Source organism: Delphinapterus leucas, chromosome 20 (assembly GCF_059928025.1).
Source record: "Delphinapterus leucas isolate spDelLeu-1000000601 "Yukka" chromosome 20, BTC_Dleu_Yukka2, whole genome shotgun sequence".
In the NCBI taxonomy this organism is placed as follows: Eukaryota; Metazoa; Chordata; class Mammalia; order Artiodactyla; family Monodontidae; genus Delphinapterus; species Delphinapterus leucas.
This window is the reverse complement of record NC_143148.1, coordinates 48,388,369-48,404,957: the sequence shown is the minus strand read 5'-3', so window position 1 is coordinate 48,404,957 and position 16,589 is coordinate 48,388,369. Positions and strand designations below refer to the sequence as shown.

Below are 16,589 nucleotides of genomic sequence, written 5' to 3'. Positions count from 1 at the left end.
AATATCTAGGAATAAACCTACCTAAGGAGACAAAAGACCTGTATGCAGAAAATTATAAGACACTGATGAAAGAAATTAAAGATGATACAAATAGATGGAGAGATATACCATGGTCTTGGATTGGAAGAATCAACATTGTGAAAATGACTCTACTACCCAAAGCAATCTACAGATTCAATGCAATCCCTATCAAACTACCACTGGTATTTTTCACAGAACTAGAACAAAAAATTTCACAATTTGTATGGAAACACAAAAGACCCCGAATAGCCAAAGCAATCTTGAGAAAGAACAACGGAGCTGGAGGAATCAGGCTCCCTGACTTCAGACTATACTACAAAACTACAGTAATCAAGACAGTATGGTACTGGCACAAAAACAGAAATATAGATCAATGGAACAGGATAGAAAGCCCAGAGATAAACCCACGCACATATGGTCACCTTATCGTTGATAAAGGAGGCAGGAATGTATAGTGGAGAAAGGACAGCCTCTTCAATAAGTGGTGCTGGGAAAACTGGACAGCTACATGTAAAAGTATGAGATTAGATCACTCCCTAACACCATACACAAAAATAAGCTCAAAATGGATTAAAGACCTAAATGTAAGGCCAGAAACTATCAAACTCTTAGAAGAAAACATAGGCAGGACACTCTATGACATAAATCACAGCAAGGTCCTTTTTGACCCACCTCCTAGAAAAATGGAAATAAATACAAAAATAAACAAATGGGACCTAATGAAACTTAAAAGCTTTTGCGCAGCAAAGGAAACCATAAACAAGACCAAAAGACAACCCTCAGAATGGGAGAAAATATTTGCAAATGAAGCAACTGACAAAGGATTAATCTCCAAAATTTATAAGCAGCTCATGCAGCTTAATAACAAAAAAACAAACAACCCAATCCAAAAATGGGCAGAAGACCTAAATAGACACTTCTCCAAAGAAGATATACAGACTGCCAACAAACACATGAAAGAATGCTCAACATCACTAATCATTTGAGAAATGCAAATCTAAACTACAAGGAGGTATCACCTCACGCCAGTCAGAATGGCCATCATCAAAAAATCTAGAAACAATAAATGCTGGAGAGGGTGTGGAGAAAAGGGAACCCTCTTACACTGTTGGTGGGAATGTAAATTGATACAGTCACTGTGGAGAACAGTATGGAGGTTCCTTAAAAAACTACAAATAGAACTACCATATGACCCAGCAATCCCACTACTGGGCATATACCCTGAGAAAACCATAATTCAAAAAGAGTCATGTACCAAAATGTTCATTGCAGCTCTATTTACAATAGCCCAGAGATGGAAACAACCTAAGTGTCCATCATCGGATGAATGGATAAAGAAGATGTGGCACATATATACAATGGAATATTACTCAGCCATAAAAAGAAACGAAATTGAGCTATTTGTAATGAGGTGGATAGACCTAGAGTCTGTCATACAGAGTGAAGTAAGTCAGAAAGAGAGAGACAAATACCGTATGCTAACACATATATATGGAATTTAAGAAAAAAAATGTCATGAAAAACCTAGGGGTGAAACAGGAATAAAGACACAGACTTACTAGAGAATGGACTTGAGGCTATGGGGAGGGGGAAGGGTAAACTGTGACAAAGCGAGAGAGAGGCATGGACATATATACACTACCAAACGTAAGGTAGATAGCTAGTGGGAAGCAGCCGCATAGCACAGGGAGATCAGCTCGGTGCTTTGTGACCGCCTGGAGGGGTGGGATAGGGAGGGTGGGAGGGAGGGAGACGCAAGCGGGAAGAGATATGGGAACATATGTATATATATAACTGATTCATTTTGTTGTGAAGCTGAAACTAACATACCATTGTAAAGCGATTATACTCCAATAAAGATGTTAAAATGAAAAAAAAATACTCAACTATAACACAGATTTAATAATTATTCCAGGGGGGAAATGACATTTCAGTCACTACTGCTGCCTATCATAAACAAGGCTTTAAAAATTACTTAAAACAGCACTAAAGTGTCAATGTCGTGGAGCTCAGAGACAAACACAAGGCCAAGGAGGAAAACTCTTACATTTCCTTATGTACATTTCGGCCTGGGATAAATTTTAGAAAGATGGGTTTAAAAGGCGGTGGATCAGGCTTCTAGAAAACAGTGTTCAGTGACCAGAAAGAAAAGTGGCTCTAGGGATGACAAAGATACTGAAGTCAAAGATAATGAAAAACAGTTTTCTTTTGATATTTTCATTGAGAAGATAAGAGGACCATTTATATTGGCACATATGAGGAATTTCTTCTTACCAGGCACTTGACTGGAACCACAAAGAAAAGATCACCTGCCCCAGCCCAGATAGAGAATTTAGTTAACAAGGAATAACGTGAGTGAAGAGTAGAGAGGAGATCATCCGTGTAGCAGCCTCATGGACAAGCGCCTGAATTTGTTTATTCAACAGAGGAACTGATGAAGAAGGTAAAATCTTCCACAAGCTGCAATATTCAGACTTTCTCTTAAAGGAGGAGGGAAGCAAAAATTCTTAGAAAGAACAAAGTAATGCCAATCACCTTCATAATAAATATACATTCCCAGCACCTAGCACAGGTCCGGGTATACTGGAAGCACTCAATCTCAGTTGAATAAATGAATATCTTAGCTCAACAGATCTACACACACAAAGTCTCATACTTTTAGTCAGCTAAAAAAAAAAAAGGGTATTTTGTCCACTTTAAAGTCTGGATTCATCCTGAGATCTTGTACTTGTCTAGCTGGGGATATAAGAAAGAGGATGTAACTCAGGAAGCCCTTCTGTAGCACAAGGATAGGGGACACTGCCACAACTACCTTCTGTTCGGAGCAACTCGGGACCAAGGCAGATTGGCTCAGGCCTATCTGTAGGAGAAAAATGCTTAGTACCATGTAAAAGAAAACAGCCAAAGAATGAACAATGGTCTTGCTGGGTGGATCTACCCTCTGGGAGCAATAGAAAAGAAGATTTGTATGTATTCTGCCTGGGAAATATCTGACTAGTTTAGTGATACTGAAAGTGATGCTAATGAATGCATGAGAAAAGAATTCAGAGTTCTTTCTCTCTGTTTATGGAGAGAAAAGTTAAATCCATGGTAGTGGTGCACTTCAGATATAGACGGTATTCTGACTACATTTGTGGAATCATTTGTTACAAATTCAGATTCTACTGAACTCTGGGAGTGGGGTCCTGTCCTCTGCATTGTTAATGAGACCCTAGAGAAGACCAGACAGAGTCAAGCTTGAAAACCCTTTGAACCATTCACAGAGATCAGGAGAGCTCTTGTCTCCATCTGCCTCCTTCTTACAGATCCGGGAGTGCACCATAAATTCTTGCCATGCCTCCTCTTACTTTACGGGGCACAGCAAATTCCTCCTTCCTCTTTACTCCCAACAGAGGAAGGCTGTACTCTCAATTCCAACAACTCGAGGGAGATCTCAAGGTAAACAGTCTCATCAGCCTACAGAGTACCCCAGCTGCGGCTTTCAGATTAAACCTGGTTCTTTATTTGCTTCGCACTTGAGGGTTGGTCTTCAGGTTATGCACCCCTCATCCATTTAGCCTATCAAAATCAGGAACCCAACTGTTGGTTTCAAGGATAAACCTGTGTTCTTATGAGGAAATAAGATTCAGAGGTGAAAACTGCCAGGCCTGTAAGAAGTCCATTCTCATACTCAAGCCTACACCCACCGTAACCACTAGGAACCATTTGACTGAGACAAGGCCGTGGCAAAGCTTGGAAAAGAAACAAATGGAAATGTGTACACATCCATCATTCTAAAAGATGGGGAATAGCATTTAGGTTTTGGACTAACTTCAAGATTTTGGTACCTCAGCCTCAGTGACCGAGTCATTAAAAACACCCCCTACTTAAGGGTTAGTAAGAGCAAAACCAAGAGCTTAAGTTACCACCACTTCCCTATGACTTTTTTCCAATTTTGAAACTGTCAAAATTGAAGTTTAGTTTTAAAATTGGGTTTGCTAAAATGTAGGTGCCCAATAAGCTTGGGTTGAATGTCACATCTGTCAAATACAAAGCATGTTCCTTTCTCCAAAAGGAACTGGAGTTGCATTTCTGGTAAAGAGTGGCTTGGCTCAGAGAGTATTCCTTGTGACCTAGTTGGGGTGTGTCTTTGTTTAATGGCAAAATGTACACATCCCATAAAACACACACTTTAAGAGTGAAACCACTGTTTCTTGCAACACCTTTCAAACCCCAGTGAGGGAGAATTAACTGTGACCTTCAAGAAACGATCTTCTCCTCAAGGGAACTGTTTTTTTCTTTTATAGAAAATAAGCCCTCATGGTAATAGCTAAAAAACTCTGCTTTTTAAAAAGTCTTCCAAGAAAACCCAGTCTTCATTAAGAATAAAACTTCTGCAGGGCAGGGACCCATCATGCTCTTTGGAGGCCACAGAATGCTTTTCCTTTTCCAGAAACGATGGAGAGAACCATTACATCTAGCACACCTATAGTGAGGCACAAAGAGGCTTTCTGATCCACTCCGATGGAATTGGCAACTCTCCCTAATTATTTAAGAACAAAGAAAATTAAATCACTTGAGAACCCTAGAGTGGCAGCAAAGTAGAACCCATGAGATATCCTGCTGGCACGTTCAAAGACTTACCAAAAAGTCACCATCTATCAGCCCCTGTTGATGGCTTGGTAACAACAGAGAACAGTTTCGTTTTCTGCACATGCACGTGTATACACGCATCTGGCTAAGAAGTTGGAGGGAGACCTCAATGACCAGCCATTTTATATTAGGGCCCAGGAAACAGGCAACCTCTTCCTTCCAACACGGTGGAGCCTCTATATTTTTTCCCCCACATCTAGAAATCTGTATTCTGAGATAAACAGGACTGCAAATGGATGACCAGACCTCCAGAATACCACCCAACCATTAGGAGTTAAACACCTTATAGCAAAACGCATTTTATGTGGAAAAGAAGGGACTCTACTCGGATTCTATAAAGCAGCTCTTCTCAAGTGGCATTCTTATTATGGACGGCCCCCACAATACAGGTCAGACTTCAGTAGAGAACACTAGCTTCCATTTCGGGGAAAGAGTTCACACGATCCTAAATCTCTCTGTCCAGCAACTTCTGAAGAAATGAAAGAAGGCAGAGAACTCTAGAAGTGCCCCTGTAAGAACACCACTTCCCATTTCTATGTTATTTGGCTTTTGTAAACACCATCTCATGAGACCACAACAGCGACCCGGCAAGGTAAGCAGAACAGGTATTATCTCCATCTTACAGGTGGAGAAATGGTGACTCTGAGGCTAAATGACTCACTTGCATAAGGTCACAAGACAGGCAGTTAACTAGCAGCCCAACCGTGGGAGGAGCCTAGCCCTCTGACACGCAAGCAGTGCAATTTCCATGACGCTATCCAGCTTCCTCATGTTTTAGGTTGAGAGGCAGTAGAGGGTAATGGCTAAGAGACCAGGTGGATTCTGATGCTGGCAGAGCTGCATTTCAATCCCAACTCTGCCACCTATTAGCTATCTGGCCTTGTGTAGGTTCTTTAACCTCCCTTTACACCTCAGTTTCTTCCCCTGTAAAATGGGAATTAAAACATTTTACCTCCTAGAGTTATAGTGATGATTAAATGAGCCGATGAACATACGGCACTCTAATTCATTCACTCAACAAATATTTCTGCCTGGCACATGGAGTGCAGGAGTTACAACAGTGGTCAAGAGGCACAGTCTTCCTCTCATGGAGCTTAAAATTTAGTCAACTTAAAACAGAAAGAGTAAATGGATAAATACAATGTGTTAAGTGCTATTAAGGTAACAGGCGAGTGACTGGAGAGACTGACAGGAGGGAGCCAATTTTTAAGAGTGGTCTCTAAGGAGAAATTTAAGTCGAGCCCTAAGGGATCATAAAAGGCTATCCCTGGGCGGAATGGAAGGAAAAGCATTCCAGGCAAAGGAAATAGGGCGTGCAAGGGTCACAGCCCAGAGAAGGCAAATGTGACCATGTGTATCCTCGCAGCATCTGGGCAGCAACTTTTACAGGCTGGCTGTATTTGTATTTTAAATTTTACAGGCTGGCTGTATTTGTATTTTAAAAATAACAAAGACAAGGCTCAAGAGAGGTGAGGTGTCTCGTCCAAGGTCACAGCTTCTCCAAGGAGGAGCTGAGGCCCCAGTATTCTACCTCTTGACATAACATCAGCTCGCGCCTTTTGAGGAAGCCTCTAGCTCACTGAACTCCCCCACTTATTTCACTGACAGCTGTTTTCTGCGCCTATGAAGAGTTCCAAAAGCACCTTGAAAACACAAGCAACGACATCACATCAACTTCCAGGCATCTAGTCAACTGTGCACTGAAATCCTCACTCTTCTACTCTTAAGACACAAGAGTGAAAACTGCTGGGACCCTCCCCAAGGCTCCAAAATTTCTCTTCTTACAGCAACAAACAAGAGAGGAAGGGGATGTCCTGGAAGGAAGAGCCTGTGGCCTGTTGCAGAAGGTGAGATAGAACCACCATTGCAGAAGAGCGGAAATATCAAAGTTCCTCTCAAATGAGCTGCACAGGAAAAACTAATTACTTTATTTGAATAAAACAACAAATCCCTAAGGAGGTGGTTCTCAATCAGGCGATACCCTGCCCCCACCAAGAGCACTTTGAAATTTGTGGGAGTATTGAGTGGGCAGGGCCAGGTATGTTCAATGTCCTGCAAAAGGACAGGATGGTCCTATAACAACTATATTACCCAAAATATTAACAGCGCCCCCCCATTTTAATATTAATCCCTCAAGGGATTAATATGCTCCAACTTTTCCTGTAGTCCCTGGTTCAGTTCCTAACCTCACTACAACTAGATTTTAAAAACTTGAGGTTTTATAGCTGAGGAGTCTGTTTTGGAATCCAATTTTAAGCTCATAGCTCCAGCATGGAACTTGGTAGTGGAATAAGGAAAAAGACGTTTCTAGTAAGAGACAGACAAGAAATTTCAGCAAGGGAACTCCTTCTCCAGAGAAACCTCTATAAGATTACATTTTTGCAACACAAAATTTCTACTTGTGCTTTTTGAGAACCTCCTTACAGTACTCTTCAGCTTAAAATCAGACACTAATGACAGTTCTTTTAAAAACTTAACTACAATCATCTCAAAAATACACCTGACTCCTTCTGGACCAAATTTTATAAGAAATATTATTAAGTTCAAGATGTCTAAGGGAGGGAGATGCAAGAGAGAAGAGATATGGGGACATATGTATATGTATAACTGATTCACTTTGTTATAGAGCAGAAACTGACACACCATTGTAAAGCAATTATACTCTAATAAAGATGTTTAAAAAAAAGATGTCTAAAGCTGATCAAATGTCTAAAAGTACCAAAGGTAGTCATGCCTTGCATCTCATTCAGGGCAGAGTTGGATGCATGCAGGTCAGAGAAGCTCCAATGATATCTAGAGGTCTGTTCAGGGATTAAAATTCCATCCTAGCAAAAAAAAAAAAATTTCCATCCTAGCAATTGAAAGCCACTTTCAAATGTTACCCTAAATTAGTCACTAATTCTCCCTAAAAATGATTTCACAATTATTTTAAAGAACTGAAAAAAAGATTAAGACTGTTTACAGAAATAGAGATACAAAAAGTCTACCCTATTTCACAATAGCTAGAACAGTGATCCAACAAATAAATCCTCCATAAAGCAATCTTTTTTCTACACAATATCTAAATTTTCTGAAGTCTCCCAAAGGAGTATGAATATGTTAACTTCATCACTGCAACTTGCCAATTAGCAAATAGAGGCCCCACACGCCTTCTGACCAATTTTCTAGAAGCCTAACCTGGCTTCTCAGGTTAGCTAAGCAGACAGACCTGTTTTCCTCCAGAAGCACCGAGCAGTGCCTTTTCTGCCCTGCCTGTTACAGCCTGGGAAATCCTCCTCCAGCTTTTCGCTGACCTGTCACCAGAAGTTCACAAAATGAATTCATCCAGGTTCTTTGAATCCTCCTTTCCCCCGACATGTGCCAACAGTCAGGCAATAAAATGCCACCTCTTGGTTAAAAAAAGATGCAGAATACCCAGAAGACCAAGCACTTAGCATGGAGGGGGAGAAAAAAGATGGAGGGATACAAGAGTCATTGAGCCAAGGCTACTGCATGCAGCACGGGTAACCAGAGCCCTGGTCCTGCAAAGCCTCCCAGGGAGGCTCCCGGCTGGGCCCTCCATCCAGCAGGCCACACCTGTCTATGACAGCAGCCGCTCCACTTTAAACAATTCAAACAGATTTCCAGCAGGGTGGCAAAGCTGGGCACCCGTCTCTCCCAGCAAGAGCAAGAGCCCTAATCCAAACACCACTTGGCCCCAATTTTTTCACACCCTTTGTTTAGGAGACACCGCTTGGTCAAATTGGATCCTTCTCTCTCTGTTACCGGTGAGGCAAGCACAATGCAGCAGTTGCAGAAAGAAAGCTTCGAGGCCGACTTGCGATAAGCCAGACAAGACCTGAGGATGGGAATGCCAGTGAATGAGACTTCAATAGGCATCCATAAGTGAACCAACACCTGAAGCCCTAATACGCCCGGCTCCGCAGCCTCTCAGAAAGCCTCTTTTCTAGAGGGTGGGTATCCCATTCATCCCTTGGCTTCGGAAACCAAGGGGAAGGCAGACAGATCCAGGTTGCGCACTCCACCTCCAAATCTTCGCACACGCGCGAAGGTGTGGGGCGCCCCGGCGCGCCCTCGCTTGCACTCCACCCTCTGAGGCCTCCACCAACCGCGGACTCACCACTGTGCGAGCTGAACCACCTGGGTGCGATGTGCAGAGGTAGAGCATCCGCCAGCGAGGCTCGGGAGCCCAGGTACAGCATCCCGTCTCTATGGTGACCGCCGCCCGTCTCCTGGTAACCATTGCCGTGGGCATAGGTGGAGTCGGACGCCGACCCTCCGCCGCCGGGCGCCCTCTCGGAGTCGCCGGTCCCCCGGGAGGCGGGGGTGTAGAGGCCAAAGGGCACCCCCCCGGCCGTGCTGGGGTCCATGCCCATGCCCGCCACCGAACTGACCGAGCGGCTGCGCAGCCCCATGGCCCCGCCGCCCGCCCGGTAGTGCCCGAAGTGGGGCGCCCCTCCCGGCGGGGGCACGGCGCTGTCATCGGTGGAGACCCCCGGGAAAGGGCCCCGGGAGCGGGCCGCCGTGCTCTGCTTGCCCCCCATGCTCGCCCGGGCCCCGGTGGGGCGGGAACCTGGAGGCCGAGACCCTCCCCCACTTCTCAGCAGCGGGGGGAGGGTTGGGCGAGCATAAAGGGGGAGGGAGTCAAAAAAGGAGACCGGGAAAGAAAAAAGGAATAAAAAGAAAAAAAGAAAAGAAAACCCGCGGGCGGAAGAGGCAGGCGAGCGGGGATCCCAAACTAAGAATTTAAAACGATCCAAGCCAAACGCATGTTTCCCCTCAAGGTCCAAAGAGGCGCAGTCCGGCGCGGGCTCGGCGCGCCACAGGCCGCCCCCGGGCCCCCGAAAGCCGGGGGAGCTGCAAGGAAGGAGGGAGGGAGGCGGCGGGCGAGCGGGCGGGCGGGCGCAGGGAGGCGCCCGAGGAGGCGGCCCGCCCGACAGCAGGAGGCGGAGGAGGGCTGGGGGCGCCGGGTGCGTCCCCCGCCTCAAGACGCCGCGACCATGGACGGCGACCCGGACCCCTCCAGGCCTCGGGCGGGCTGCGGCGCTGGGCAGCCAGGCGGAGCTCGGGAAGCCGCGGTCGCGTGGCGTAGCGCTCTCGCTCCAGCCGCAGCCGCCGCCGCCGCCTGCCCCGCCAGCCGCACCGCCCTGCTCGGTCCCGGGCTGCGCTCGCCGGCGCTCCTCGCCGCCGTGGAGACAATGGAGAGAAGCAGAGCGCAGGCGCCGCCCGCGCCCCCTCCCCCTCCCCCTCCCCCCCCCCCCCCGCCGGGTTAACCCCTTCGCGGCCCCTGCAGCGCCGGGCTCTGACGCCCGAGAGGTCCCACCCACCCACCCAGCCCGCCTGGAAACTGAGTGGCCTGAGACATGGGGCGTCAGGAACAGAAGCAAGGCGTCTTTCCAAAAAAGCCCTCTTTCAGCCCCTGAAAGTAGCTGATGATTCAGAGGGGAACCACCTATAGGGGGGAGGGGCGACCATGGTTCGAGGGGTGGGAAGGAAACGCAGGGAAGAATAAAAATTACTCTAGGCGCCTACCTGGCTTTGAGGGTCACTGGTCAAGCTCCCCTCCCGGCACAAATTTGCCCCCACAGCGCCCTCTGGTGGACGTGCTGTCCGTTCTATCGGAGGTTCCCCATCCTAGAACCCCTAAAGTCAGGAAGCTTAGCATTTGGGGGATTTTTGGTTTTTCGGGGGTACTTTTCACTGGGGCACTTGTGACTCCAGATTTTTCTGACAGTAGATCAGAACTTCCTATTTTGGGCTTAAGCAAATGGGTAGATTTCTTAGCTAAAATGTGATCCTGAAAATCATTAGATGTACGATAAAAAGTGAAAAGATATAGACATGGAAATGGAATAATACAGCTAGAACTAGTGATTTTAGAAACTCCCTAGTCCAAGGCGAGACCCCTGTTTTGTTTACATCCTGGCATGCACCACAGGGCCTGCGACACAGTAGGTACTCAATAAATATTTGCTGACCAAGTCTGCACTTTGCAATATGTATCTCTCACATATTCACACTCACTGATTCATCGTTCGTTCGTCCATTCATTGGTTCAACAACTATTTTTCAAGTGCTGAGTGCTGGCTATGAGCATCACCCAGTCCCTGGCCTGACTTCCTTGCCCTAAATGTCCTCCAGATACTTCCAAATCAAGGAGCCAAAACAGGGTGTAAAGAAATATTAAAACCAAAAAAAGAAAGGTTGATCTGTCACAGGTATTGATTGTCCCAGTGTGACCAGCTTGGAAAGAAACAGGAGGAAGGCTATGTGCAAGCATGGAGTGCTTTTGAGGGCAGGGGAGGCAGTGAGCAAAAAGCCCTGCCGAAGGAAGTTGAGATTTCTATATGAGAAATGGTGTAGCAAAAACAGAATGTTTTAATACCCAAGAAGTTATCTGTAAGTGCATAAATGGGGAATTTGTATACACCTAGGATCCAAATACGTGATCTGAAGAAAAACAAGAAAGTTTAAATTTAACCCAACTTCCTCCCTGAAGAAACAAGTGGGGTATTTCAGTACCATGCAGAAAAGAGGATACTAGATCCCTTGACAGATGTCTATTGGGGAGATAAATATATAATCAATAAGTATTGTAACCATCTAACTAGCGTTTGATTTTCCTATTCATTCAACACTTTTTTTTAATGTTGAACAAAATATGAATTTCTTTTTTTTTTTTTTTTTGCTGCGTGGCACAGCTTGTGGGATCTAGTTCCCCAACCAGGGATCAAACCTGTGCTCCGGCAGTGAAAGCGCAGTGTCCTAACCACTGGACCACCAGGGAATTCCAAACATATGAATTTCTAGTAAGTGCCAGGCACTGCACTAAGTTCTAGGATACGATAGTGAGAAAGACATATAGAGTCTTGTTCTCATAGGGCTTCAGAAGAAACACTAACCTAAATGTCCATCAACTGATGAATGGATAAACCGAAAGTGGTATATCCATACGATGGACTGTTATTCAGCCATAAAAAGAATAAAGTGCTGATACATGCTACAACATGAATGAACCTTGAAAACACTAAGTAAAAGGAGCCAATCACAGAAGATCTTATATTGTCTGATTCCACTTATATGAAATGTCTAGAATAGGCAAATCCATTGAGACAGAAAGAAAGCCTGGAGGGAGGCGAGAATGGAGAATGACTGCTACTGGGTTTCTTTTTGGAGTGGTGAAAATGTTCTGGCATTAGATAATGGTGATGGTTGTACAACCTTGTAAATATACCAAAAAAGAAAAAACAACCCACTGAATTATACACTTAAAAGGGTGAATTTGATGGTGTATGAATTACAGTGCAGTAACATATATATATATATATATATATATATATATATATATATATATGAAGTATCAAAGGAGGCAGTGACAGTACAGTGTGGTAAATAAGCCTAGAACAGGGACTTCCCTGGTGGTGCAGTGGTTAATAATCCGCCTGCCAATGCAGGGGACATGGGTTCAATCCCTGGTCCGGGAAAGATCCCACATGCCACGGAGCAACTAAGCCCATGTGCCACAACTACTGAGCCTGCGCTGTAGAGCCCACAAGCCACAACTACTGAAGCCCCCGTGCCTAGGGCCTGTGCTCCACAACAAGAGAAACCACTGCAATGAGAAGCCTGCGCACCGCAACGAAGAGTAGCCCCCACTTGCCACAACTAGAGAAAGCCCGCGTGCAGCAACAAAGACCCAACACAGCCAAAAATAAATAAATAAATTTAATTAATTAAAAAAAAGCCTAGAACAGTGCCTGGCAAGTACGTGACACTCAATAAATGTTTGTGAAATGAATGAATGAATGACTAAGTGCTATGAGAGTTCAAGACCATGGTGCTGATGGAAGGAGACAGGCACAGACACAGTGATTCTAAGCCAAGACCTAAAAGATGAGTTGGAGATTAGCCAGGGAAAGCAGGGTGGAGGTGGGGCATTAGCTGTGTTTCAGGAAGAGAAGAATGTTCCAAGCAAAGGGAACAGCACGTTCAAAGGAACTGAAAGACGCAGTAGAGCTGCAAAGAGAGGAAGTGGTCCTCAGAAGCTGACAAGAGGGTCCAGGGAGCCATGGGAAGGAGCATGGACCGTATCCTGAGGGGATGGGGAGCTGTGGAAAGATTTATCAACACCATTATCATTAAAAATAATGATTTATAAGGCCAATGATTAATGAAGATTCCAACTTGGAAAATTAAGAAACTTATCCTCTCCCCAAATAAAGATCTATATTTTTCTTTGCTTACATATTCATAAAGATACTGGATGGAAACATGAAACAACATAGTGTAGTCCCTTGGAGGGGTGGGCAGTAGGAACTGGAGAGCTGGGTGAGAGGATAGATGGGAAATGTTTCATTTCATTATATACCTTTTTGTATTTTAGTATTTCAGCCATGTAAATTTAAATATATATATATATAGAGAGAGAGAGAGAAAGAGATAGAGGTATATAGAAAGTGTATACCACATGCTTTAAGACTTCATCTTCCAATGCAGGGGGTGCAGGTTCGATCCCTGGTCGGGAAGCTAAGATCCCACATGCCTTGCGGTCAAAAAAACAAAATATAAAACAGAAGCAATATTGTAACAACTTCAATAAAGACTTTAAAAATGGTCCACATCAAAAAAAAAATCTTAAAAAAAAGGATATACCACATGGACACTGAAAAGTCATACAGCTGGAAGGAGCAAAGCTGGACTTCTAAGCTTTACAGTGAACATGCCCATCAAGGAATCTTTGCCTGACAATTTCATTTTCTCTCTATGCTTTCCAACGGGGTGAAAAAGATTAGATCCGCTTAACAGCTCTATTTCTTTTTGTATATTAATAATTTGCCCTTAAGTTGTATATTCCAATCTACTATCATAAGCTAGTCTCTCTCACATCTGGCACCATGTAAGTCCCCCAGACCTACATTCTTCAAGGTGATGTTCAAAACCAGGGTTTTGCACCATTGTTATGCACTGACATTGCAAAGGCAAATGGCTTTGGCAATGCTGATTTGTTTTTAAATTGAGGTATAGGGACTTCCCTGGTGGTCCAGTGGTTAGGACTCTGTGCTTCCATCACAGGGGGCCCGGTGTTCTATCCCTGGTCAGGAAACTAGGATCCCGCATGCCATGCAGCATGGCCAAAATAAATAAATAAAGATATTTTAAAATTAAGATATAGTTGATTTACAATATTATATGTCAGGTGTATACCATAGTAATTTGCAATTCTTAAAGGTTATACTCCATTTATAGTTATTATAAAATATTGGCTACAGTCAATGCTGATTTTATCAGCTCTTTCTCCTGACTATTCTGGTAGGTGGGTTAGTGATTTATTAACCCTGTTTCACAGCTGAAGGAGAGCCACGAAGCAGTTCGCCCAGGGTAAGTGAGAGTATGAAGATAAAAAATAAAACAGAGGTCCCAAGTCTAGCTGGGGCCGTTCTTGCATCTGATATCCTTGCATCAAGAGAGTCCAGAATGCAGACTTCCCTGCTGGTCCGGCGGTTAAAACTCTGACTTCCACTGCAGGGGGCACAGGTTCGATCCCTGGTTGGGGAACCAAGATCCCACATGCTGCGTGGTGTGGCCAAAAAGTAGAAAAAATAAATACATTAAAAAAAAAAAAAAAGAGTATCCAGAATGACTTGCCACTCTCTCCAGACCTGTTAACTTTAAACCAAGAACCCACAGGAGAAACTTGGAACAAAATACGTACAGGACTCTTGATGAAACAAACGATGAAATGAAACAAATCTGAGGCTTCAAGTCTCAGTGGGTGCCTGTTGTTATGCCATGAGTCCCTCTTTCTAAGATGTAAAGGACAGAATCAAGCTACTGAATGATTGAACTTTCCCTGCTCTGTATCTTACTATTTTCATTTCAGGGGGAAATTTGTCATATGAATAACTGCACAAGGAGATAACAAGGGCATTGCCTGAGAAAGGCTGCCACTCGAGGTCCCACAGGCCACCTAAATTTAGTGTCATCACATTGCAGAGAGCAGGGGCTTCACCTTTGTAGATCAGGCTCTCAGCTGATCAGGCTCTCACAGCAACGAAGAGTAGCCCCCGCTCGCTGCAACTGGAGAAAGCCCGCGCGCAGCAACAAAGACCCAACACAGCCAAAAATAAATACATTTTTTTTTTTTTTTTTGTGGTACGTGGGCCTCTCACTGTTGTGGCCTCTCCTGTTGCGGAGCACAGGCTCCGGACGCACAGGCTCAGCGGCCATGGCTCACGGGCCCAGCCGCTCCACGGCATGTGGGATCTTCCCGGACCGGGGCACGAACCCGTGTCCCCTGCATCGGCAGACGGACTGTCAACCACTGCGCCACCAGGGAAGCCCCAATAAATAAATTTTTAAAAAAAAGTAAGTCTGGGACTTGAAGTGTTCAGAAAATGGGGGAAATGGCTTGTTAGGGCCTACTCCTGGGAAATAGCCAGGGTGGGGATGGCATGGACGAGTATCTCCAAGTAAGAAACTTTCTCCCAGGCCTCTCATAGCTCTTTAGGTTTTTAATCGTTTTGCTTGAAAAGAGAAAATGTAAATAGAGAAAATCAGGGTAATGATCAACCAAATGCATATAGCAAGGAGCCAGAGCATGTGGGCACATCCACAAATATTTGTTGATTGATGAAAAGAGGGAAATTACTGGTAGAGCTCGGGGCAGGGTTCCAAGATTCCCAGATGTAGAGAGACTGAGGGGTCAGCTAACTCCACATTCTACAGAAGAGGAAACAGGGGACCAGAAAGATAAAGGATCCTGCTCAGACTTGCAAGGCTAGCTGCTGATAAGAGCCAGCCAGAGCCCTGGATTTCTGGGTTGGCCACATACCCTTCCTTCCTGTGGTGTGGCTAGCAAGTGACCTTCTGAAAAGACATTGTTTGGTGATAAGGGCCCTGTGGCCTGGTCAGCAAGTTGAGGTCTGCTTGACAAGGGACACCTCAATGGTCTCCAGTCTCTTACTCAGGACATTCATATGCGGATCTCAGGGGAGCACACTAGTGAAGAAGCAAGCAGAGAGCTCTAGACTTAGCTCTGGAATCCTTACTCTTTCGTGGTGACAGCGTGGGTGGGAGATGGAAAGAAGGGCTGAGGAGGCAGTTAGAAAGGGGCTTATGGTCCCTCCCTCAAAAATTCTACCTTGCCTTTTTCACATTCAAGAAACAAGACACTGGGAGAACAGAGAGAACCAAGGATTTGAAACCCAAAGTGCTTTCTGTACCTAATAACCATGACAAGCAGATTTTCAGAACTAGACAAAAATGAACTAAAGAGGTGGGAGTGGGGGAGGGTTGCAGAAATGCTCGGGCAGGGGCAGTCCTACTGGTTTTAGTGGGAAAGGAATTACTAAGCTATATATAGACAGAGAGCTTTGAAATCTCTCTCTATCCAAAATAAAACTTCAAAGCCTAAGCAGGACCCTTCCTAAATAGCCCTTTTCAACTTTTCTAGCTGTACTTTTTGTTACATCCTGTCACCTACCCTAAGTTACAGTTGTACCTGACTATTTGCTAACCACTCATTCAGTGGATATTTATTGAGCACCTACTACATCCTAAGCAACAGGCAAATAAATAAGAATATGATGTGTTAAATGAATTTATTCCTATGTGATGGCATAAGCATACCTAGAAACTATTCTCTATCTTTCCCTCTCTGTGCCCTTGAACGTGGCTTGCAGTTTTTCCCCTTCCTGGCCCTCTGAGCTGAGGCCCTTCTCTCTAGAGCAGTCTTTGGCATTTTTGATGGAGAATTGGGAAGAAACTGGAAGGCAGGAAGAAAAGCCAGTGGAGGCCAGGGCTGGAGGAAATTTTTAAGGGCTGTGTTGTGTGAGTATAATAACTGATAGGTGAATGAGAAAGAAAGCAAGGGATTTTACGGAGAACTATTGGTGATTCTGTATTTCTTTCTGGGTGTAAAGAACTACAAGTAAAGA

At 44.7% G+C, this 16,589-nt stretch overlaps 1 protein-coding gene across 2 annotated transcripts in view; it reads right to left on the bottom strand.

Moving 5' to 3' along the window:
- The window catches only part of ZNRF1 (zinc and ring finger 1), a 100,925-nt gene extending 91,094 nt beyond the window's left edge, over window positions 1-9,831 (bottom strand). Inside the window, exon 1 of one of the 2 annotated variants that reach the window (XM_022583195.3) lies at window positions 8,774-9,831. In XM_022583195.3, coding sequence (XP_022438903.1) covers window positions 8,774-9,197 — 424 coding nt within the window. In that variant the 5' untranslated portion in view covers window positions 9,198-9,831. The remainder of the gene's footprint in view (window positions 1-8,773) is intronic. The other variant, XM_022583194.2, reaches the window with a different exon arrangement.
- Window positions 9,832-16,589: the final 6,758 nt, after the last annotated feature.